The 23,470-nt window shown below is 45.9% G+C and overlaps 1 protein-coding gene and 1 long non-coding RNA gene across 14 annotated transcripts in view; both read right to left on the bottom strand.

The window, feature by feature from the left end:
• Positions 1-23,470, bottom strand: part of Cnst (consortin, connexin sorting protein) — an 85,654-nt gene that overhangs the window by 33,082 nt on the left and 29,102 nt on the right. For both annotated transcript variants that reach the window (XM_052201264.1, XM_052201265.1), the window contains exons 2-3: positions 18,500-18,929; positions 3,415-3,596 (exon numbers count right to left, since the gene is read on the bottom strand). In XM_052201264.1, coding sequence (XP_052057224.1) covers positions 3,415-3,596; positions 18,500-18,929 — 612 coding nt within the window. The remainder of the gene's footprint in view (positions 1-3,414; positions 3,597-18,499; positions 18,930-23,470) is intronic.
• LOC127697900 (uncharacterized) lies at positions 815-2,836 on the bottom strand. 12 transcript variants are annotated; one of them, XR_007980582.1, is made up of 5 exons: positions 2,406-2,836; positions 1,638-1,797; positions 1,382-1,445; positions 1,158-1,253; positions 815-1,093 (listed from the first exon to the last, which is right to left on the bottom strand). It is a non-coding gene; the product is annotated as an uncharacterized LOC127697900 (long non-coding RNA). The 12 variants fall into 12 exon arrangements; XR_007980579.1 differs by lacking the exon at positions 2,406-2,836 and having other exon boundaries at positions 815-997; positions 1,030-1,093; positions 1,638-2,005; XR_007980585.1 differs by lacking the exon at positions 1,382-1,445 and having other exon boundaries at positions 1,158-1,285; positions 1,766-1,797.

The following is a 23,470-nucleotide window of genomic DNA, read 5'->3' as shown; positions in this document are numbered from 1 at the left end:
TAAGGGTGTACACACACACACACACACACATACACACACCTACAAATAAAACTTTTTAAAAAATTATGCTTTACTTCAATGCTATTTAAAGGCAACCCACATTCAAACGTCTTCCAGGTGATTTTAGATATGGATGCATTATCCATCCAAAAGCAAATTCTGGTTCTACTGCTGAGGAACTCAGATGGGAGGGAGGGGCAGCCTCAGGTGCTCCATGGATGGGCGGTAATGAGGAGGATGTAACAGTGTGAGCACCTTTTGTGAATTCAACCCACTGTGCAAATGCAGCACAGGCTGGAAGCCTTGGTGTGGGGCAACGACGGCAAGTCAGTAATGTCAGAGGCCATGCAGCAAGCCACGAGTCTTCAACAGTCACGCGGCAGAAAACATAAGTCTGTAAATATATGCACCTTAGTGCCTTGGAGCAAAAGGTATTATATTTAAAAAATAAAAATTACTACAGTTTAACAAGGTTGAAACAGAGAAATGAGGTTTAAAATAAAACCATCAAGGGCCAGGGGTCCCTGCTGCCTGCTCGGCCTTGAACTTGATCCCTACACTCACATAAACTGGGTACACCGGGTCATGCCTGTGATCAAATCATTAGGGAGAAAGAGGCAGCAGGATCAGAAATTCAAGGCATCCTGAGCTCACAGCCAGGGTACATGAAACTCCATCTCAAAACAAAAACAAAACAGAAAAGCTTTCCCTAGGACAAATTATTTTAATTTTAACTGCAAACAAAGTACAAATTACAAATATTTAAAATTTGCCCAGGAGATCTCACACGTTAGAAGGCCTCCCCTCTCCATGTTCTCAACCTTTCAATATACCAACCTCCTAATCATCAGAAGAATTCTATTTCTAAAATCCAAGTTGTATTCTGGGTATCTGTGGTGTCACTCATCATGGTGATGGGAGTTTGCTAAGCACCCATGAGACCTTACAGTCATCCCCAGTATCACCTATGAGACCCTACAGTCATCCCCAGCATCACCTGTGAGGCCCTACAGTCACCCTCAGTATCACCTGTGAGGCCCTACAGTCATCCCCAGCATCACCTGTGAGGCCCTACAGTCATCCCCAGCATCACCTGTGAGGCCCTACAGACATCCCCAGCATCACCTGTGGGACCCTACAGACATCCTCAGCATCACCTGTGAGGCCCTACAGTCATCCCCAGCATCACCTGTGAGGCCCTACAGTCATCCCCAGCATCACCTGTGAGGCCCTACAGTCATCCCCAGCATCACCTGTGAGGCCCTACGGTCATCCCCAGCATCACCTATGAGACCCTACAGTCATCCCCAGCATCACCTGTGAGGCCCTACAGTCATCCCCACCATCACCTGTGAGGCCCTACAGTCATCCTCAGTATCACCTGTGAGACCCTACAGTCATCCCCAGCATCACCTGTGAGGCCCTACAGTCATCCCCAGCATCACCTGTGAGGCCCTACAGTCACCCCCAGCATCACCTGTGAGGCCCTAAGGTCACCCCCAGCATCACCTGTGAGACCCTACGGTCACCCCCAGCATCACCTGTGAGACCCTACAGTCATCCCCAGTATCACCTGTGAGGCCCTACAGTCATCCTCAGTATCACCTGTGAGGCCCTACAGTCATCCTCAGTATCACCTGTGAGGCCCTACAGTCATCCCCAGCATCACCTGTGAGGCCCTACAGTCATCCCCAGCATCACCTATGAGGCCCTACAGTCATCCCCAGCATCACCTGTGAGACCCTACAGTCATCCCCAGCATCACCTGTGAGACCCTACAGTCATCCCCAGCATCACCTGTGAGACCCTACAGTCATCCTTAGCATGACCTGTGAGGCCCTACAGTCATCCCCAGCATCACCTGTGAGACACTACAGTCATCCCCAGCATCACCTATGAGGCCCTACAGTCATCCCCAGCATCACCTGTGAGACCCTACAGTCATCCTTAGCATGACCTGTGAGGCCCTATGGTCATCCCCAGCATCACCTGTGAGACCCTACGGTCATCCCCAGCATCACCTGTGAGACCCTACAGTCATCCCCAGCATCACCTGTGAGGCCCTACGGTCATCCCCAGCTTCACCTGTGAGGCCCTACAGTCATCCCCAGCATCACCTGTGAGGCCCTACAGTCATCCCCAGCATCACCTGTGAGGCCCTACAGTCACCCCCAGTATCACCTGTGAGGCCCTACAGTCATCCCCAGCATCACCTGTGAGGCCCTAAGGTTATCCCCAGCATCACCTGTGAGACCCTACAGTCACCCCCAGCATCACCTGTGAGACCCTACAATTATCCCCAGTATCACCTGTGAGGCCCTACAGTCATCCCCAGTATCACCTGTGAGACCCTACAGTCATCCCCAGTATCACCTGTGAGACACTACAGTCATCCCCAGCATCACCTGTGAGGCCCTACAGTCATCCCCAGCATCACCTGTGAGACCCTACAGTCATCCTTAGCATGACCTGTGAGGCCCTACAGTCATCCCCAGCATCACCTGTGAGACCCTACGGTCATCCCCAGCATCACCTGTGAGACCCTACAGTCATCCCCAGCATCACCTGTGAGGCCCTACGGTCATCCCCAGCATCACCTGTGAGGCCCTACAGTCATTCCCAGCATCATCTGTGAGGCCCTACGGTCATCCCCAGCATCACCTGTGAGGCCCTACGGTCATCCCCGGTATCACCTGTGAGACCCTACAATTATCCCCAGTATCACCTGTGAGGCCCTACAGTTATCCCCAGATCTCACAGCCCAGTCATTCTGCTGTGATAGGTTGCTTTTTTTTAAAAAGAATTTTAAAAATGTTATGTGTATGGGCATGCAACTCTTGCAAGTCTGAGGCCTGCAGCGTCCAGAAGAGGGTGCTAGGATTCCCTGGAACTGGAGTGTCAGACAGTTGTGAGCAGCCTGTGGATGCTGAGATTGAACAAAGGTCTTGTGGGAGAGCAGGAAGTGCTTTAACAGCCCCAGCACCTACTCTTCCCAATCAACCCAGCTTAGGAGCTGCTTTCTTTAATGTGTTGCTGACTGGGCAAAGCTAACTGCTTGTTTTGTGCAGCAGACCCTAGACACGCCCACTCTGACAGTACAAAGTCCCACGCTCGGATCTGCATACTCTGTCTTCTCACCACGGCATTAAGAAGACTTTGTTCCTTGAGCAGCTAGTAGGCCTCTTGGCACCCAGTTGGAGCTTACTAAACTCTTGCCATATTGATTTCTTTTTGTACTTAACTGAATCACTGAACGAAGGCATTGGCTACTTGACCAAATTACAAATCATCTAAGGCCACAGTGTGTCCATCACCCAGAATATGCCAAATTTTCTACCAGCCTTAGGGTCAACAGTGGGTAGGATGATGAGTCGACCGTGGAGAGCGGGATTTTAGACAGATGTGACGTCATACCTGGTGGAGGAAGATGGGAAGTGCCCGAGAGTCCATCTGTCCCACCTCGCCTCGGATCAGCGAGAAGAGTGGCTGCAGCGCTGGCGCCTTGGGTGGGTCATTCGCATTCACTCCGGCAGCCTCCTCCTCGCCAGCAGCCTGTGATGCTGCATTCAGCGGCTGCATTACAGGAACCGCATCACCTATAGAAAGTGAAAGAAACGACCACGTAAGGCTAGACCCCAGCACTCGCATTCATGACACTACTTTCAGGTAAAAGTAACCCAGAAACCGCAAGTCCTCCTTCAGCGGTTGATGCTCTGCTGTTGCTAGGAGATTGATGCAACCATTTCTGCAGAACTCTCACTGAGGACTGGCAAGGAGGGGCTGAGGAGTCAAGGGTTCACTTCACCGGCACAAAAAACCCAAGCCAATGCCCGGAAGTCCTGTTTAAAAAAAAATAAACCTGGGTATGGTAGCACACTGTTAATCCCACTGCTGGAGGGGCAGAGACAGGTGGATTCCCAAGGCGTGCTGGCCAGCCAGCCTAGCCCTTGGTGAAGTACAGCCTGGGAAGACACTATGTCTGAGGAGAAACAAAAGTGGTCGCTGCTTGGGGACTGACATCTACTGTTGTCCTTTGGCCTCAATATGAAGACACAGTCACACACACACACACACACACACACACACACACACACACACACAGAGTCGCACTTGTGGAATATCATAAAAAGATAAACAAAGACATATATGCAACTTACTGCCTGATCAAAAACTTGATTCTCCCAAAAGAAAGAAAGGTACACAATACTCTGGCTTGCCTCAAAATAGAGCGCCCAGAACAGGAAGGTAAACGTGTCACTCTGTGAGACAGCTAAACAAACTGAACCTCCTCAGTGTCAGAGCTACTTGTAGGTCCCAGAAGACCGTGGGGACTCAGGTAGCAACGCTAACCCCAGTGAGGTGATTTCCCTGGAGAGAAAGCACGCACACTTCTGAGCTGTCACCGTTGAGTGCCTAGTCCCACCATGGCCCGTGAGATGCACCCATGCTTTCTGCTTTAACCGTTACCAACGCTAACCCCATCCTTCTTCAACAGAACCTCAGGACTGATTCCAATGTCCATGCTCAAATTACGAGAGTTGTTGATCCCTGTCACTACCATCGTTCAGCTGGTCTGTCTCAGAAAGGGACTTTCCTAGTAATAGAAGACAATCAGCCCTTTCCTTCCTTTGTCAATGTGCCCCAAACCCTGCCTTTCTCTGTCTAGCACACCAATGCTCTGGTGGACTAGTACACTCTTTATATCCTTAGGGAAATACTCCATACATCTCCTATCTATTTATGTTCTACCCTAACACACACACACACACACACCATGAACTGCAGTGATGTATCATCCACACCTATATCTTACGTCTTGGGACAATGTTCTCTACTGAGGCAGAGTCCATAAGTCAAAGAGCTTTGGACAGCGAGGAGGAGGCAGGGCCGAGTTGCAGCATTATCATTCAGCGTGACCTTAGAGTAGAATGTTACTCACCATAAATGGAGATGAATTCTCAAATCTTTTTTAGATCTGACCAACTAAAACAGTCAAGATCCTCACAGAGATTTTGATGTTTAAGCAACACACAAAGTGCTGGCCTGGTGGTGCACATTTGTAACCCCAGCAGTTGGCAAGCAGAAATAGGAAGATCTGAGGTTCTGTGCCATCTTGAGCTACACACGGAATTTGAAGCCAGAGTGGGCTACAAGATAATCTGTCACAAACAACAACAGCACTGGAGAGGTATATATGGGGAAATCCCTGAGGCTTGCTGGCTAACTACGATAGACAACCACTGAGCTCTGGGCTCGTGAGAGACTGTCCTCATTGCTATTGCTATGATAAAACACCATGATCAAAAGCAACTTGGGGAGGAAAGGGTTGATTTGCCTTAAACTTTCACATCACTGTTGTTGATGGAAGGAACTCAGGACAGGAACTAAACAGGGCAGGACCCCGGAAGCAGTAGGTGATGGAGAGGCCATGGGGGGATGCTGCTGACTGGCTTGCTCAGCCTGCTTTGCTCAGCCTGCTCTCTTATAGAACCCAGGACCTCCAGCCCAGGGATGGCACCGCCCACAGTGGGCTGGGCTCTCTCCCTTCAATCTCTAATTTAGAGAATGCCCCACAGTCTTGCCTACAGCCCCACCTTATGGAGGCATTTTGTCAATTAGGGTTTCCACCTCTCTGATGACTCTAGCTTGGGTCAAGTCTGTGTAAAACAAGCCAGGACAGAAACTCAGTCTCAATCAATCAAATATAACACAGTAAGGCGAACAAGCAGTTGATGACACCTGGCATAGATGCCTGACCTCCACAAATACACAAAATTAACAATAATATTTTTTTTAAAAAAAGAAAGAAATATGAGGCAGTGGAAGTTGCTTAATGGCATGAGGTCTGGGGCCCATTCCTTACACAGCAAAAAAAGAGAAAAAGAGGAGGAGGAAGAGGAAAAAGAGGAGGAGGAGGAAGAGGAGGGAGAAGAAGATGAGGAAGAAGAGAAAGAAGAAAGAGGAGGAGGAGGAAGAGGAAGAGGAAGAGGAAGAGGAAGAGGAGGGAGAACTTTTTTTTTTTTTTGCCCCTGAATAATCCGGAAGCCTGCTTCCCAACACTTACCTCCTGCACGTCTGCCAGGTGACTTAAACTCTGATTCCCTTTGTTTTGGTTTCCCTGGGGAAAATAGCATCTACCTTCTCAGATCACTAGCTGTAAATAAAGCAGTGGAGACAGGTGGAAAAAACAAGGTGTGCTCCTGACCCTCACTGCCATGTAAAAGAAGATCATTAAGACAGATAAGCCTGCACCCCCCCTTTTAAGAAAAACAGTTGGAGGCAAACATTAGTAAAAATTAATAAACATCCATAATATTATACTGAGTAAGAACTAAGCTGGACACAGCAGCACTCTCCTGCACCTCAGCACTTCAAAACAGAGGCAGGAGAGTCAGGTCCAGGTCATCCTTTGTTGTGTAGGAAGTTTAAAGCCAGCTTGGACTAAGTAAAAGACTTAGTCCCTCTAAAAGCAAAATATAAGAATAAAAAATAGCTGGGCAGCCGGGCGGTGGTGGCGCACGCCTGTAGTCCCAGCACTCTGGAAGGCGGAGGCAGGCGGATTTCTGAGTTCGAGGCCAGCCTGGTCTACAGAGTGAGTTCCAGGACAGCCAGGGCTATACAGAGAAAGCCTGACTCGAAAAAAACCAAATCCCCAACAAAAAAACCAAAATAAATAAATAAATAAATTAATTAATTAAAAAAAAAAAAGCTTGGCATTAAAGGTGCATTAGGGAGGCAGAGGAAGATGAGTCTGTGAATTCCAGGCCAACCTGGTTTACAGACTGAGTTCTGGAACATCAAGGGCTACAGAGAGAAACCCTGTCTCAAAAAAAGCAAAAACAAAAACAAAAGCAAAAAACTAAAAATTAAAACAAACCAAAAGACTAATAAAAATGCTTAAGGAGAAGCATGTAGGATAACTTAATTACAGACTTAGTTCAATGTTTACAGCACTATTAGTGTGAACACTAGTGGGCTCATGTCCCCAATATAGTAACATGCGATTGCTTTCCAGGTTGGCTTCTTTTTCTTAGTTGGACACTCAAGTTTCCTTTACCTCTTCCCATGGCTTCATATCTTGTTTCTTCTCAGCACAGAATGGGCTTGTTTTAGAGGGCAACAATTAAGAAGAGAAACACAGGTATAACCAGAGACTTACAGACTAACATGGCTGTGAAGTGCACCTTTTTATTATAGTAAATGACTTTATGATAGCTACTTGAACATTCAGTGTGATATGGAAACTTGGTGGTTGCCCATGTGTATTTCAAGGTAATTTTGATATTGTTACATTCGGCAACAATGCCCTATGATTTATTGTTTCTCACTTTAAGAAGGTTAATTATGTATCATGAGTTATCACTAAAATTCTTTGTGTTACATAAAAAGTTCTCTTGTAAAAACCCATTTATAGTTAAGCAAGAAAATCAAAACATGAACTGCCACATGCAATTTCCCCTTCACTGTAAAGTCTCATTCAATATAGAGAAAACTCTGTGCTACTGTACATGAATCCAGATTGGTTAAAGAGAAACAAGAAACTCTATTTACCCTCCTTTGCAAAACCACGTGAGTCACAGTGAAAGCGCCCACCAAACAAGGTGAGGATGCTATTTATACACTTTGCGGATGGCAGGCAAATCCATAAGCCCTGATTTAACCTAACACCTGTCAGCTTTATTCAGCTCTAAGACGAGAACACTGTTCAGCATTTGTCTATTAAGGTTTAATTTAGCTTTTATACTTGATTTTAGCAAAAGACTGAGAAACAATTTTATTTGATTTAAAATTTGTAACAGTTTTGGGGCAAAGATCAGGCAGTTTATTTTGACTGAGATACATTTCTCCAGTTCTGTGTCCCCTGGCACATGACTGATCCAGTCAGCTGAGAGCCTGAGGGCTGGCTGTCAGGAAGCACTTTGCAGAGCCCAGGATATCTTCTAACAGCTTTGGTCTCCCAATGCCAGGACTGCACCCTGGGGTGCACGCCCCTCTAGAATCTGCCATCTGCGGCCTCAGCTGAGACGAGCCTATTGGCTTCCAGGCGGAGGAATAGTGCGACTGGATCATTTAAAGGCAGAAACCATGAGTGTGAGACATTATCCCAGACAGAGACGGGAAGGGTCTAGAATCCAGCAATGTCCAGGGAAGTATAGTAGTGATGGAGACCTAGAGTTAGGCTTTCAAAGCAAAATGGCAGGAGAGGCAGCCCCACTCTCCCACGTCCCTTTATCTGACTTGTCTCTGTTACCAGAGGGGCCTACACCGGTGTTTGTCTGTGTCATCAAAGTAGGAACCCCTCCAGAGCAGGAAAATGGCAGACTGCTGTAAATTACTGTCAAGTGGTCAGAAAGTCAACCAACAATTAACTGGGTCACAAAACATATCTGAAGCCGGGAGAGTAAAAACCAGGAACAATTTGAGGGTGCCTGTGTGGTCGGAAAACTCCAAAACCAGTCCCAGTTGCTGGGAGGGATAAATGCTCAGAGAACGCCCTGGGCTTTCACATCCACGATCTGAGGCTCTGCAGTGAGCAGAAGACGAAGCTGACGCAGAACCACACAGCCTGATAGAGAGCCCAGAGCCAAGCTGGGAAGCCCAGAAAAGGAAGCCAAGGTAACCCAGTGAAGAAGTGCAACCCCTCTGCTTCCCAGAGGCACCGCCACCATAGGGCTCACCATGTCCAGTATACAATAACAAAAGTCTCAGCCCAGCAGTGGCGGTGCACGCCTTTAATCCCAGCACATGGGAGGCAGAGGCAGGTGGATTTCTGAGTTCCAGGCCAGCCTGATGGACAGAGTGAGAAAGAGAAACCCTGTCTGGAAAAACAAAACAAAACAAAAGTCTCGAAGTGTACAAAGAAACAATGTAGAATAAGGAAAGAAATCAAAGGATGGAAAATGTTCCTGAGGAAGACTAAACACCAGGCCTACCAAAGAAAGTAAGTTACCAGTCTCAAAAAACGCTCAGAGACCAAAGGAAGTGAAGAACAACAGCCCCACAGGAAACATGAAAGCAGAGCAGAAGACCACGAAAGAGAGGCTGAAAGGGAATTTGGTGATGCACATAGATGTCCTATTTGGCGTGGCTCAAGTTTTGGAAACAGAACCAGCGAAGACTGTGCATGATATGAATCTAATTACAGCCACTGAATGAACAGAACCATTTTGGGCAATGAGTGGTTAAGGGCAAATATATGTTTTACAGTAACAAAAAAAGTAAAAGAAAAAATATGTTCAGCTCTGTGATTTTGATTCTCTGAACCACTGCATAGCTTTTCTTCAAACTGCTGCACTCCAGAAAGCAGTGTCCATCTCAGCCATAATCCTGCATTAGATCAGGTGTGAATTAACCTTGGGGTCCATACAGTCCCCACCCTAGACTTTCTCTCACGCTTCTTCATTCTAACTTCTCACTGACGCCAGAAAACAGGGTGCTCTCCATTTAAACATCATCACTGTCTAAACAGACCGAGTATTCTCTGCACCAGGACCAGTATTATGGAGTAAGATAAATCTGAAACAGAGACAAAGCCCTTCCGGCCTGACCTGGGGTCAAAGGGATGTCTTATGTAATTATGGCATAATTATCACTTGCTACAAGTGGCTGGATCTCCTCCCATGCCCTTAGGGTACAGCCTCTGCCTTCAGAGGGGGCAGGGCTGAGGCAGGCAGGGCTGTGGTGAGGAGGTTAGGCTGGGGCCACACTATGCTATTAACGCGTGGCAGTACATGATTAATGAAGAACAAAGGAGGCGTCACAGGGGCCCGATCTGTCACCGGGCTTTATTTAGGTAGCATCTTTTGTTTTTGTTTTTGAGACAGGATCTTCTCACCACACACCAGGCCAGCCATAGCTGGTCTGGGACTCACTACGGAACCCAGGCAGGCCTGAACTCATGACTGATCTCCTGCCTCCTCCTAAGTGCTGGGATTATAGGCATGAACCACCTGTCAGCTTTAGGTGGCAATTTAAAAATGACTGTTAACACCTGGACTGTTCTGACGGCCACACTTCTCGTCTGCTAAATCAACTGCTTATAAACTGCAGTCCAGGCAGACTCAGGACAACGCCACGCCTCTAAGAGAAATCCTCCCATTCTTTTCTGGTAAAAGTCACAGAGGGCACTCTCCTTGAGCAAAAGTTGTGAGCCTTTTTATAGTTTGTTTGCTTGCCGTGCACTTATAGAGGACTGCCATGACTAAAAGCTTCAATAAATCAGGGTGAGCTGCAGCCCGGATCTACCTTAGTATCAAGTGCTGCTTCCTTCAGCTAGACTTGTCTTGGACTTAAAGATCTTATTTATTTTTTCCTTTCAAATACAGGGCTCTTTAAATCAGACGCATTAGCCTAAACTCAGTGTTCCGTTTCCAGCTAGCTATACTGTGGATCTGAAAAGGCATTTCACAAAATGAGCCTTAAATAAACTCGAAGGGTCTCTGACAAACGCTTGTCACTGAGCACTCTCAGGCCAGCCTCTCCATTCTTAACCCTGAAGGTTTCCAAGCAGGTGACCCCTGCAGCCACACCCATGCCACCCCGTGCTCCCCCTGCAGCCACACCCATGCCATCCCACCCCTGTGCTCCCTTGCAGCTGCACCCATGCCACCCCATCCCTGTGCTCCCCCTGCAGCTGCACCCATGCCACCCCACCCCTGTGCTCCCCCTGCAGCTGTACCCATGCCACCATCCGTACTCCCCCTGCAGCCACATCCATGCCACCCCACCACCATGCTCTCCCTGCAGCTGCACCCATGCCACCCCACCCCTGTGCTCCCCCTGCAGCCGCACCCATGCCACCACCCGTGCTCCCCAGGCACCTTGCTCCCTGCTAGTCCCTCCAGTTCTGTCCCTTTCTAGAGCTTTCACAGGCCATGATCATTTTGTATTCATGGCACTCTTACTACACATAAATATTGCTGGGAATTAGACTCTAAATTATGTAGAACATGCCAATTAGCACCAACATTGGGAATCTCTAATTTTCCTCTTAGATGTTTGATTAGCTGTTCTACATTCTTATTAAAAACCAAAAATATGCAAGGGGTTTGCCCAAGCATGCAATTAGTTATTCAAATTCCTAAACCTTAAATTAATAAAGACTCTTAAACTTCTTATCCACAAACAACTCAAGTGCCAAAGTTTCATATGACATTAATAGAGCTTTAAATTTTGACCCAGACCTGGTTAATATCAAAATGGCTAAGTCCACGAGGTTATCAAGGTCATCCGGTTCCAAGAACACTCCATCTGTCAGCCATTATGTACAAATTGTTTCGTGGTTCTCTGGGATACATAAAGGTGAACAAGACTCTCAAAATGAAGTTAGCTTCCGAGGAGTGTAGGAACAGGAAGTGACGTAAGCAAAGGCTATTGCTGGGCAAGCCTGGCGGCCTGAGTTCAACCCCCAGACTCCAAGTAAAGTGGCCGGAGAGAGGCCAAGCCACAGAGTCGTCTGACCTCCATGAGGCACCATCTGCACTCGAATTGTGGAATTGGCGAGTGTACTTAATGAGTAATTCTCTCTCTCAACAAAGACACAGGCACATGCTCGAATTTAGAAACTTAAAGATACTTGTTGTGGAAAGAGGGAGAGACTGAAAGTTCTTTAAAAGGATTTCCCTTGTTTTAATCTGTAATTCTCTAAAATCTCCTGACAATAGATTATCTTTGGAAGAACAGAATCAGATGAGAAAGGAATATTTAGAAAGTCAGGAGTTATGTCTGAAGAAAAGCAAAGAGAAACACATGTAACTGCACCTTATACAGTTTCCATAAAACGTGGTACCTTTAGTAGGGATCTTTACATTTCATGGAGCTGTGGACTATATAACTACCTCAATATCCTTTTCAAAAATAGTTTTGCTGAGATATAATTTACATGGCTTATAACTCACTTCTTGAAGTATAGAATTCAACTGCTTTACTCTCTAAAGTGCTGTCTATGTGGACAGTCCATATTCGTGGCTTCTTTCCTTTCATTATGCATAATTACTGCTTTCAAGCTTTATCTTGTGGCTTTTATCAGTATGTATGTATGTATGTATGTATGTATGTATGTATTTGAGACAGGGTTTCTCTGTGTAGCCCTGGCTGTCCTGGAACTCACTCTGTAGCCCAGGCTGGCCTTGACTTCTCAGAGATCAGTGCTTTTCTGCCTCTGCCTCCCAGGGCTGGGATTAAAGCCGTGCTGTGCCACCGCTGCCACCACGAGCGGCTTCAGATGCTGTATTTTAGAAGCATGCCTGAATTCATGACTCAGGGACTAGAGAAGGGGCACATCTCAGATCTCTGTCCGTGGAGATTCCCAGCATCCCTCACACGGACACTGCAGACACCCCTTCACCCTTTCCCTCCTGTCTACTCGTCTTTGCCCTGGCTTGCTGGCCACTGGCTGTGCCTCCCACAGTTACTGTCATGTTCAAGCCTGTTGGGAAGGTCCAAACCAGTTTTTATAACACAACATATTTGTGATCTTGGCTTCATTGATCTCCCAAATCTCCCACACACTATCTGCTGTCTCCCCTCCACTCTGCTCTTTCACTGCCCTCAGCCAAAGAAAATATGGAGTCTGACTAACATACAGGACACTCTCTCCTTGCGCTGGGGACTGCTCTGACACATTTCATCTTTATCTCCATTCTTGGCCTGCACCTGCCTATCTCAGCTGAGATATCAATTCCTCCTGGAGGCGTTCACACCTCTCCCTGGACACAGCAAGTTTAACCCGGTCAGGCCTTCCTTTGCTAGACTGCCCGCTAGCTACTTAGCTGTCTCACCTGAACAGGAGAAACAGAAAGGCGGGCTCAGCAGCAGTTGAAGTAGATGGTACGTAACACTCAATAAATACCTGATGACTAAAAGCTCCTCTATGGTTCTACAAATTAATGTAATGGCGGTATTTATAAAGTACAGATAGGGCTGGTGAGATGGCTCAGTGGGTAAGAGCACTAACTGCTCTTCTGAAGGCCCTGAGTTCAAATCCCAGCAACCACCTGTACTATCTGTACCTGTACCATCTGATTCCCTCTTCTGGTACGTCTGAAGACAGCTAGAGTGTACTCACATATAATAAATAAATAAATCTTTTTTTAAAAAAAGATTTAAAAAATAAAGTACAGACTTTTTCTGTTATGTAAAGCCATTGTGCCTTAGTTAACATATTTTCAGGGTGGGCAGAATAAAGGCTCCAAAAAATGATTATGTCCCAATGCCGTGAATCCATACATTGCCTTATGTCAAAGAGGAACTGAGGCAGCAGACAGATCTAAGGCTGCTCATCAGTTGTCTTTGAACAGGGAGGTTATGCTGGATTGCCTTGTGGGACCACAAGGGCCCTCAAATACAGAAGAGGAGGGCAGCAGAGTCAGAGTAACATCTGTGAGGACTCACAAGTCTTTGCTGGCTGCACCAATGGAGGAAGAGAGCCACACACTGGGCCAGACGCTAGAAAGACAGAGACTGTGGAGAGTCTAGAAACTCCCTAAGAGTCTCTACAAAGAATATAGCTGACTGACAACTTCACTTTAGCCCAGAAAGCAAGGGCAGACTCCTGACCTATAGAACTATATGTTAGATACTATGTGCTGTTTTGATCCTCTAAAGTTCGGGAAATTTACTAGGGGATCATGGGAACTTTTTTTTAATGACTACATCTTGGGCTGGAGCTAAGGCCGATGGATAAGGAGGTCATCGCACAGCATGAGGACCAGAGTTTGCATCTCCAGAATCCATACATGACTCCACATGAATTTGGAGGACAGTTAGAAAAGTTTGTCTTGCTGGGCGGTGGTGGCACACGCCTGTGGTGGTGCCTCCTCTGGGAGGCAGAGGCAGGTGGATTTCTGAGTTCGAGGCCAGCCTGGTCTACAGAGTGAGTTCCAGGACAGCCAGGGCTATATAGAGAAACCCTGTCTCGAAAAACCAAATCCAATAAATAAATAAATAAATGAATGAATAAAAGTTTGTCTTATGGTCAAAGTCGGACATGTAAGATGTAACTGGGAGCTCCTATTTTATGGCAGCACCAGATGTTATTTTAGACTCAGTGACATGCCAGTGGGCCCCTCCTACCTACTAAACACTGGAGGAGATCCTAGGTTCAGTTCTCTGTACCACAAAAAAAAATATTATATATACCATATATGTAGTAAAAATATGTATTATATGTGTACACATACACACATGCACACGCACATGCATACACAGATAGGCACACACAGGACTTAAAAGAAGTACAGACAAAAGAGCTAAGACAGCTAAGACACACTCAGATTAATTTGTTAGTTCTGAATTCCCTAAGACCTGTCACCCAGAAGAACACTGGCACAGTGAACACACTAAACCCTTGTTTTTTTGGCTACTCCATGCACAGGACTCTTGTCCTTAGGACAATGCTCAGGATATGCAGTATCAGCTTCCTTGTGATAAGCAGAGACAAGGAAGGAACTGAGTTCCTGATCTCAGATCACAAAGGTAGCAGCAGCAGGCAGAGCAGAGCTTCAAACCCCGAGCTCTCCTTACTAAGTGAGAACTCCAGGCTGCATTTTTAACTTTTTTTTAATGACTACATCTTGGGCTGGAGCTAAGGCCGATGGATAAGGAGGTCATCGCACAGCATGAGGACCAGAGTTTGCATCTCCAGAATCCATACATGACTCCACATGAATTTGGAGGACAGTTAGAAAAGTTTGTCTTGCTGGGCGGTGGTGGCACACGCCTGTGGTGGTGCCTCCTCTGGGAGGCAGAGGCAGGTGGATTTCTGAGTTCGAGGCCAGCCTGGTCTACAGAGTGAGTTCCAGGACAGCCAGGGCTATATAGAGAAACCCTGTCTCGAAAAACCAAATCCAATAAATAAATAAATAAATGAATGAATAAAAGTTTGTCTTATGGTCAAAGTCGGACATGTAAGATGTAACTGGGAGCTCCTATTTTATGGCAGCACCAGATGTTATTTTAGACTCAGTGACATGCCAGTGGGCCCCTCCTACCTACTAAACACTGGAGGAGATCCTAGGTTCAGTTCTCTGTACCACAAAAAAAAATATTATATATACCATATATGTAGTAAAAATATGTATTATATGTGTACACATACACACATGCACACGCACATGCATACACAGATAGGCACACACAGGACTTAAAAGAAGTACAGACAAAAGAGCTAAGACAGCTAAGACACACTCAGATTAATTTGTTAGTTCTGAATTCCCTAAGACCTGTCACCCAGAAGAACACTGGCACAGTGAACACACTAAACCCTTGTTTTTTTGGCTACTCCATGCACAGGACTCTTGTCCTTAGGACAATGCTCAGGATATGCAGTATCAGCTTCCTTGTGATAAGCAGAGACAAGGAAGGAACTGAGTTCCTGATCTCAGATCACAAAGGTAGCAGCAGCAGGCAGAGCAGAGCTTCAAACCCCGAGCTCTCCTTACTAAGTGAGAACTCCAGGCTGCATATCCATTTCCAGGTTTTGTCTTCCTCCAGTTCCCAGCCTTCCTGGTCTTAGACCAGCTGGATGCAAGGCAAGGTGGAAGTGAAAGTAGAGAGGGTGCTGAATGTGGGGGTGGGGTCAGTTTAGAAGAGTCTCACACACGCACACACACACACACACACACACACACACATACACACACACATACACACATACACACACACATACACACACATACACACACACAAACACACACACATACACACATACACACACATATACACACATACACACACATATACACACACATACACACACATACACACATACACACGCATATACACACACATACACATACACACACATATACACACATACACACACATACACACACACATACACACATACACACACACATACACACATACACACACATATATACACACACATATACACACACATACACATACACACACATACACACACATACACACACATACACACACACATACACACATACACACACACATACACATACACATACACACACACATACATACACACATACACATACACACACATACACACACATATACACACATACACACATACACATACACACACATACACACACATACACACATACACACACACACATATACACACACACACACACACACACACACACACACACACACACACACACACACGTTCCTCTCCCACACGTTCATTCGCTACCTCTGTTTCTGGCTATCTCCTGCTCTGTTTTACCTAATGCTTAGATGCCATGGTGACGGGCGCTGAGCAAACACCAAATGTTGTTGCGGCAATCTTTAGACACTTCATCTGAACTTGTCTGGTAAGTCATACAAAATTTATGAGCCACTGATTGCCAGGGGCTGAGGACAGGAGGAATGGGGCATGACTGCTAATGGGTTCCTAGGTTTTTTTGTTTTTTTGTTTGTTTTTTTTTTTAACAGAGGATCCAATGCTGCACAGCTCTGTGACTATAATAAAACCACTGTGCTGTAGGCTTTAAAAGGCAAACTTGGTGACTTGTTAATTGTATCTCCATTTTTAACAACTTGCTATTATAAAGAAACCAGACATTAACAAATGTTGGCAAAGGGACAGAGAAACTGTATCTCTTAACCATATTTTAGTAGCAATACAAACTGATGGAAAACAGTTCACCAGTGAAACATGTTACCTGTTGTGAAAGACCATCTCCTGTTGATAAATGAGAGAAATGAAAGCATGTTCACAGGGGTATCGCTAACAGTAGCCAAAAAACAGAACAGCCAACATGCTCAACAGTGAACACGCACGTACCCGAGACATGTGCTACCTCCATGCAGTAGAGCATTTCTTGGCCATAGAAAGAAAGAGACTGTAAATAGATTACAGCCGGAGTGAACCAGGAAAATGTGTTAGGTGAAAGAACACAGCCATCTATGTGATTCCACTGACAACCGTGTCCAGAGAGGACACATCTATAGAGGAAAAAAATAAGTTAGTAACTGCCCACAAGAGGGATAGATAGCTCTGAGAAAGTGACTGCTAACAGACACGGGGCTCACTGGGGTCTCTCAGCTCTGTAATCAGACGACCTGGGGCTCACTCTGTAGCCACTCTTGGCAATTCTGTGATTCCAGCTCCCAAATGCCAGGATTATAGGTGTGAGCCAGATAGGCTTCAGTTCTTACAGACAGCACTATCAGACTGTGGGGACAAAGTGCCTTGAAGGATAGTTTATACAATAAATCTAATACACATAGCACTGTGTATATCATGTTTACCATCAGCTCTTTTATGAAAAATGTGTTCACACCCCTTACCAGAGACTATGTATTTTAAGTAAACACGGAAAAGACAAAGGAACATGAACAGCCAAGTTGTGAGTTATTTTCACTGGAGCCAAATTAGGAGTTACCTCATTAAATAAGGAATGATTCACAGTGCTTGTATGTTTGTAGACACGTGTGTACAGGTGTATGTGTGCAGGTATGTGCACACAGAGGTCGGGAGGGAGGAGGTCAGCGGTTAGGGCTGGGTGTTTTCCTTAATTACTCTCCGTTTTATTTACCAAGGCAGGGTCTCCTTTTGAACCTGGAGCTTGCGATTCAGCTGCTCTTTGTGGCCAGCTTGCCCCTGTCTTTACAGTACTAGGGTACATGCCGGCCTCCAGACCAACCTGACATCGTGGGGGTGGGGGGGGATGGGGGTGGAGAGGGGTTGGGGGGGGGCAAAGGTCTGAACTCTGGTTCTTGTGTTTGTGCAGAAGGACTTACTGCATCTCCTGAGCCAGGTCCCAGCCCTGTAGTTTTATAGTTGACTCTAAATTTTAAAGTTACAAATGAAAACCAGGATATAGAGTAACAACATGTCTTATCAGCCAAAGTACAAGCGAGCGGAAGAACAGATGGGAGGAGGACACATTCGCTTAATTCACTAAGCCTCCTGTAAGCACTGCTGGCCTGGGTAAAGTGCATCCCAGTAAGGACTTCCAGCCAATAGCATGCCAGAACTGTCTAGGCCAGCATGCCTCTGACAAAACAATCACAAATCAAGCAAACAAACAAACAAACAAAAGCCACCATAGATGGCCTTTCCCCCATGAGTGCCTGGTGAGTCAGATACAGAACTTCAGAGCTGTATTCTGAAGAAAAATCTGAAATACTTTGTAACCAAAGAGAAGCAGATATTAAAGCAAGATGCCTTACTCAACACTGGTACAAGTATGCTTGCTACTAGTTCACTCACAGAGTGAGACAGAAAGATCCTAGAGAAAGTTGTCCTAGCCCCAGCCATCAAAGGTCAGAAAGCAAAGCTGTGGTGACGCAGAAGGAAAACGTAAGGTTAGCAGACAACGGTGTGGTCTATAAAGGAAGCAGACTAAATACTTTATAATTCCTTTATAGACTGACTGCCGGGCAAGAATGCTATTCAGGAACCACACAGTAGGACCTACAGGTGCTGCTCAGAACAACACTAGAAGAACAGCGAGTAGAAATGTTTCTTTTTGTTAAGGGAGAGCAAAGATAAACCTGAAGGCCTCACCTGGAGGTGTGCTCTTAGGAGCGCCTTTCTTGGCTTTTGGACTTCTCTTTGCAGGTAGCTTTTTGTCCTGTCCCACGGCAGGCGGGTCATCTTTGGGACCTTCGCTTGGAGTGTTTTCTGGGTTCTCCGTGGGGGCTGCCTCACAGCTGGACGGAAAGCCCTCGTTATTGTTGAGACTGTCCTGTTCAGACACTGTGGCTCTTCCCATGGCGCCGTCGGTGGTGGTCAGACACGCGGGCCCGTCTCCGGCAAGCTGATTTTCATTTTCATCTGAGACAGAAGGCAAGCGTGTCACTCCCCTTTCCACGCTGTCCCCCGGATGACATCCATCTTGTGGCTCTATCTGCAGACTGTATGTAGGAGAGTCGCTGTCATCCATTAGCGCATCTTTTGTGGAACTGTTTAACGGCTCATCAAAGTCCTTCCATGCCTGCAAAGACAAGGGAGTTATTTAAGGCTAGTTCATTCCCTAACCTCTGGGGACACAGGGCTTAGAGTTTCCCACTTTTCATTTCACTGGAGTTGGGAAAGGAACAAACTCCATCCCTGCCGCTTCTTCACCTGCCTCACCCAAATCCCACCCAGCTCTAGGTCAGCTTCCCAGTCGCTGCCCTGTCTGTGCAGGATGTTCCACTAAGCCAGAGCGGAGAGGCTGCCTGCACGCTGCCCTTCTCAGGTGCTCTGGTTGCTTTTGAGTGGGCATCAGACTGGGGCTGCTGACTTGAGGAAAGAAATTCCTGGCTATGCAGGCTGTCTGCTAAAATCAATCACTCACGATACCCCTGCACTCTTGCCAGAAAAGTAAGAGCTAGCTGTGGAAGTATTCCGGTGACTGAACAGCAGAAACATTTACAAAAGAATACACCAGGAGCCATACTGTTTATGTATTTATTTTCTAGAAAGGCTCACAGGGGAAAGTCAAACAGCACATTTCAGTCTGTGGTTTCACCTCACCTTCGTCTTCTAAAGATGAGCACTGAGGAGGAAGTGAACCTCGTGACTGCCAGCAAAAGCATTTTAAAGAGAAAGGGTGGCTGGAGACACAGTTCGGTGGTTAAGAGCCCTAGCCGCTCTTCCAGAGTTCCCAGGCTCAATTCCCAGCAACCACATAGCAGCTCACAACTGTTTGTAACTCCAGTTCCTGGGGACCTGACACCCTCAAACAGACATATATGCAGGTAAAACCCCAATATACATTTTTTTTAAATTCTAATTTATGATGGAGAGGTGGCTCAGTGGTTAAGAGCACTGACAGCTCTTCCTGAGGTTCTGAGTTCAATTCCCAGCAACCACATGGTGGCTCACAACCATCTGTAATGGGATCTGATGCCCTCTTCTGGTGTGTCTGAAGACAGCTACAGTGTACTCATATAAATAAAATAAATAAATTCCCTTTAAAAAGGGAAGATGGTAATTATTAACTCTAGGCTATTTAATGTGGAGCTTTAAGGACACTGCTAACATTTTAATTACCTACAAAAGTGCCTGTAGGGCCCATGTTGAGGCAGGAGAATGGTTTGAACCTAGGGGTCTGAGGTTAGCCTGGACAGCAAGAGAACAGTCAAAGCACAATCCAAAAAGATCTAGAAAAGATCAAAATCCCTTTATCAGCCATTTTAAAAAAATCATATCATTCAAAGGTCCATTTTAAGAAAGAGTATGCTAGCCAGGTTAAATATGCTTACCTGGCACTATTTCTGGGTCTGAGTCAACTATTTCAGTAACTCTGGAAAAAACAAACTCCTGTAATCACCTAAAAATATCATAAATAAAAACAAAAATAAATAAAAATTTAAAACTCACCTAAGTGATAGCACTTTAAAAACATCTACAAATGGGTAAGCTGAAATTTTTCTTTAAAAATATCCAAATAGGGGCTAGAAAGATAGCTCTGGGGTTAAGCGCACTCTCTGCTCTTGCAGAGGGCCTAGCTTCAATTCCTGACACCCACGTGGTGGCTCACAAATATCTCTCTCTCCAGCTCTAGGGGATGCTATGCTCTCTCCTGACCTCTGCAGGCACCAGGCACATGTGAGGTATACATCCACACAGGCAATCCACACAAAAAATAAAAATAATAAAAATAAAATCTTAGAAAAATAACAAAGGGCATGTAAATAAAGTATACTCCTCCTTAAAGTCCACAAAAAGGGCTGGGGTATAGCTTGGTTGGCAGCGCTTGCCTAGAGTGCAAGGAGCTGACGGTCCGACCCCTGGTGCCATAGAGGCTGGGCACAGTAGCACATGCCTGACATCCCGGACATGGGAGGCAAATCAGGAGCGGAACGTCCTTCTCACCTATGTAGCAAGTCAGAAGCCAGACTGGGAATACATGAAACCTACCTCAGAAAATAGATATATATATACAAATATATCATACACACATATATATCACTTACATATGTAAAAAAAAAGTCTACAATATTAATCCTATAAAATGCACTATATATTTGTGACCTATTTTGCAACTGACATATTATTTCATACATAAGGTCATTCTTAGAAAAACATAAAAATGTCTATATCTGGCTGGTATCATTTTCCTCAAAACGTGCACAGTACCTCTACTGACTCTATTTCTGGGTTTTGTTTTGTTTCTGTTGTTTTGAGACGGGGTCTCTCTAGACAGCCCTGACTGTCCTAGAACGCACCCTGTAGATCAAGTTTGGCCTCCAACTCACAGAGATCTGCCTGCCTCTGCCTCTGAGTGCTCGGATTAAAGGAGGTGCCACCACCACTCGGCTTGTATTTCTGCCTTTATTTCTACTTTAAATCACCTCAGCTGCTCTCTAATTTAGACCATGAGGAGGTACTGCAGCCTGTGTGTACACCTTAAATTTGTTTTGGTGATGCCAGGGACTAACCCAGGACTTTCACAGGTGAGTGTTCCAGTGCTGAGCGCGTGCGTGTGCACACGCCGGCCTGCCTATTTCTCACTGTGGGGTTGTGTGTGCCGAAACACATTTATGATGGTTAAAGCACAGCCTGTAGGAGCCGGCCCTCTCCTCCCACCACGTGGGTTCTGGCCATTGCGCTCGGGTCACCAGGATGGCAGCAAGGGCTTTTATTCATCACTGTGCTCCTAACTTTCTTGAATTTTCTTCTGAGACAGAATATTGCCAATTGCCTGGGAAGACTTCAAATCTGCTACGAAGCCCTGGCTGGCCTTGAATTCGTGATTCTAATGCCCAGCCTTCTGGTATGCAGCTGGTGAAAGGTCATTTGTGAGGCTTAGGTAACAGGACAGGTAAAGCACTTAAATGAGTCCGTGGCCCAGACAGCAAGTGTTTACTAAATGTTACTTCCCAAGCAGACTCACAGTGCATAACTCACTGGTGAGTGACTCAAGGGACACCCAACCTTACTGTAGATTCAGAAACAGCTTCTCCAAGCATTCTAGAACTGACTAGGCTCTGGATGATAAACAGTGCTAACCAGCTTCACTGTGGAATATTGAGATGCCAATTTACAATGGCGAATTCTCAGTCAGTCCCTGTAGTACTTGCATGTCTCTTCTGAGTATCCTTTTTCAGATATTTAGAAATCAGTGGTTAGGACTGCTTGGTAAGGGCTGGGAAGATAGCTCAGTGGGTAAAATGTTAGGCTTTCAAAACTATGACACGGTTTGAATCCTTGAACCTACATTTTAAAAGCCAGGCATGCTGCTGGGTGTAGTGGCACATACCTTTGACCCCAGCATTTGGGAGGCAATTGCAGGCAGATCTCTTGAGCATAAAGGCTACATAGTAAGTCCTTGTCTCAAAACAGTAGTCAACCAACAAAGCCGTGTGTGGGCATATGTGCTTGTGACTCCCAGTGCTAGGAGGCAGAGACAGGCAGATCACTCAGGCTCACTGGCCAGCTAACCTAGCTTGTGTAGCCAGTATGTATGTGTGTGTGTGTATGTATGTATGTATGTATGTATGTATGTATGTATATATGTAAAGGTACACAGCTCCTAAGGAACACATCTGAGATATGGCTTCCACAGGCACATGTGATTACATAAATGCATACACATACACACATGGTTCCTGGGTGAGTTGGGCATGATGTAATCTCAACATGAGAGAAACAGAGGCAGGAGGACCAACACTTGAGGGACAGCCCAGATACACAGACCCTATTCCAAAGCCAAACAGCTCCTTGGTAAGTATAATTGAATAGACAGCTGAAGCTTTGCCATACACCAGGCCCTGAGTTACAAGTATTCATGCGGGGCTGGAGAGATGGCTCAGCAGTTGAGAGCACTGACTGCTCTTCCAGAGGTCCTGAGTTCAATTCCCAGCAACCACATGGTGGCTCACAACCATCTGTAATGGGATCCGGTGCCCTCAAGTGGTGTATCTGAAGATAGCTACAGTGTACTCGTATAAATAAAATAAATTAATAAATCTAAAAAAAAAAAAAAGTATTCATGCAACAGACTGAATTCTTACAATCACCCAGCAGACAGTTACTTCCAGTCCTTGTTACACTGTTGAAGAAGCAGAGACTCCCACCAGCCAGCTTAGAAATGCCAGACTCAACCATTGTGTTCTGTGGACAAAGGAACTTAAAACATATTTCACTTGGTGTCTCTGCCCCCCCCCCCATTCTAAAACAGAGACATACCTCCAATGAACAAGTTCAAGTGCTTTTCTCCTCACTGAATAAATGGGTTCCCAGGAGCCCTCTGCCTTCTGTTGAGAGACTTTCTGGGTGGTCTTGGGGTAGGCCCACACATCTAAATGAAGTAGCCACTCCCAGGAACATAAGTCTTCCTCTTTGGGGCCTCAGGACAACTTGTCTCCTACTCTTTTGTGATGATACAGTTAGTTTAACTGTCAATCAAAAGGAAATCCTGCAAATGTTGTCTAGCATCGGGTCTCACGCTTTCCAAGATTTTATTCTGTAATTTATTTTTGCTGGACACTTAACAAGGCATCAAGGCCTGGCTCAAACGTCACTCACCCAGTTTGCCTGGCTGAT

The sequence above is a fragment of the Apodemus sylvaticus genome, chromosome 12 (genome assembly GCF_947179515.1).
Source record: "Apodemus sylvaticus chromosome 12, mApoSyl1.1, whole genome shotgun sequence".
Classification (NCBI taxonomy): Eukaryota; Metazoa; Chordata; class Mammalia; order Rodentia; family Muridae; genus Apodemus; species Apodemus sylvaticus.
Note: the sequence above shows the minus strand (reverse complement) of the source record. Positions and strands in the feature narration are given on the sequence as shown.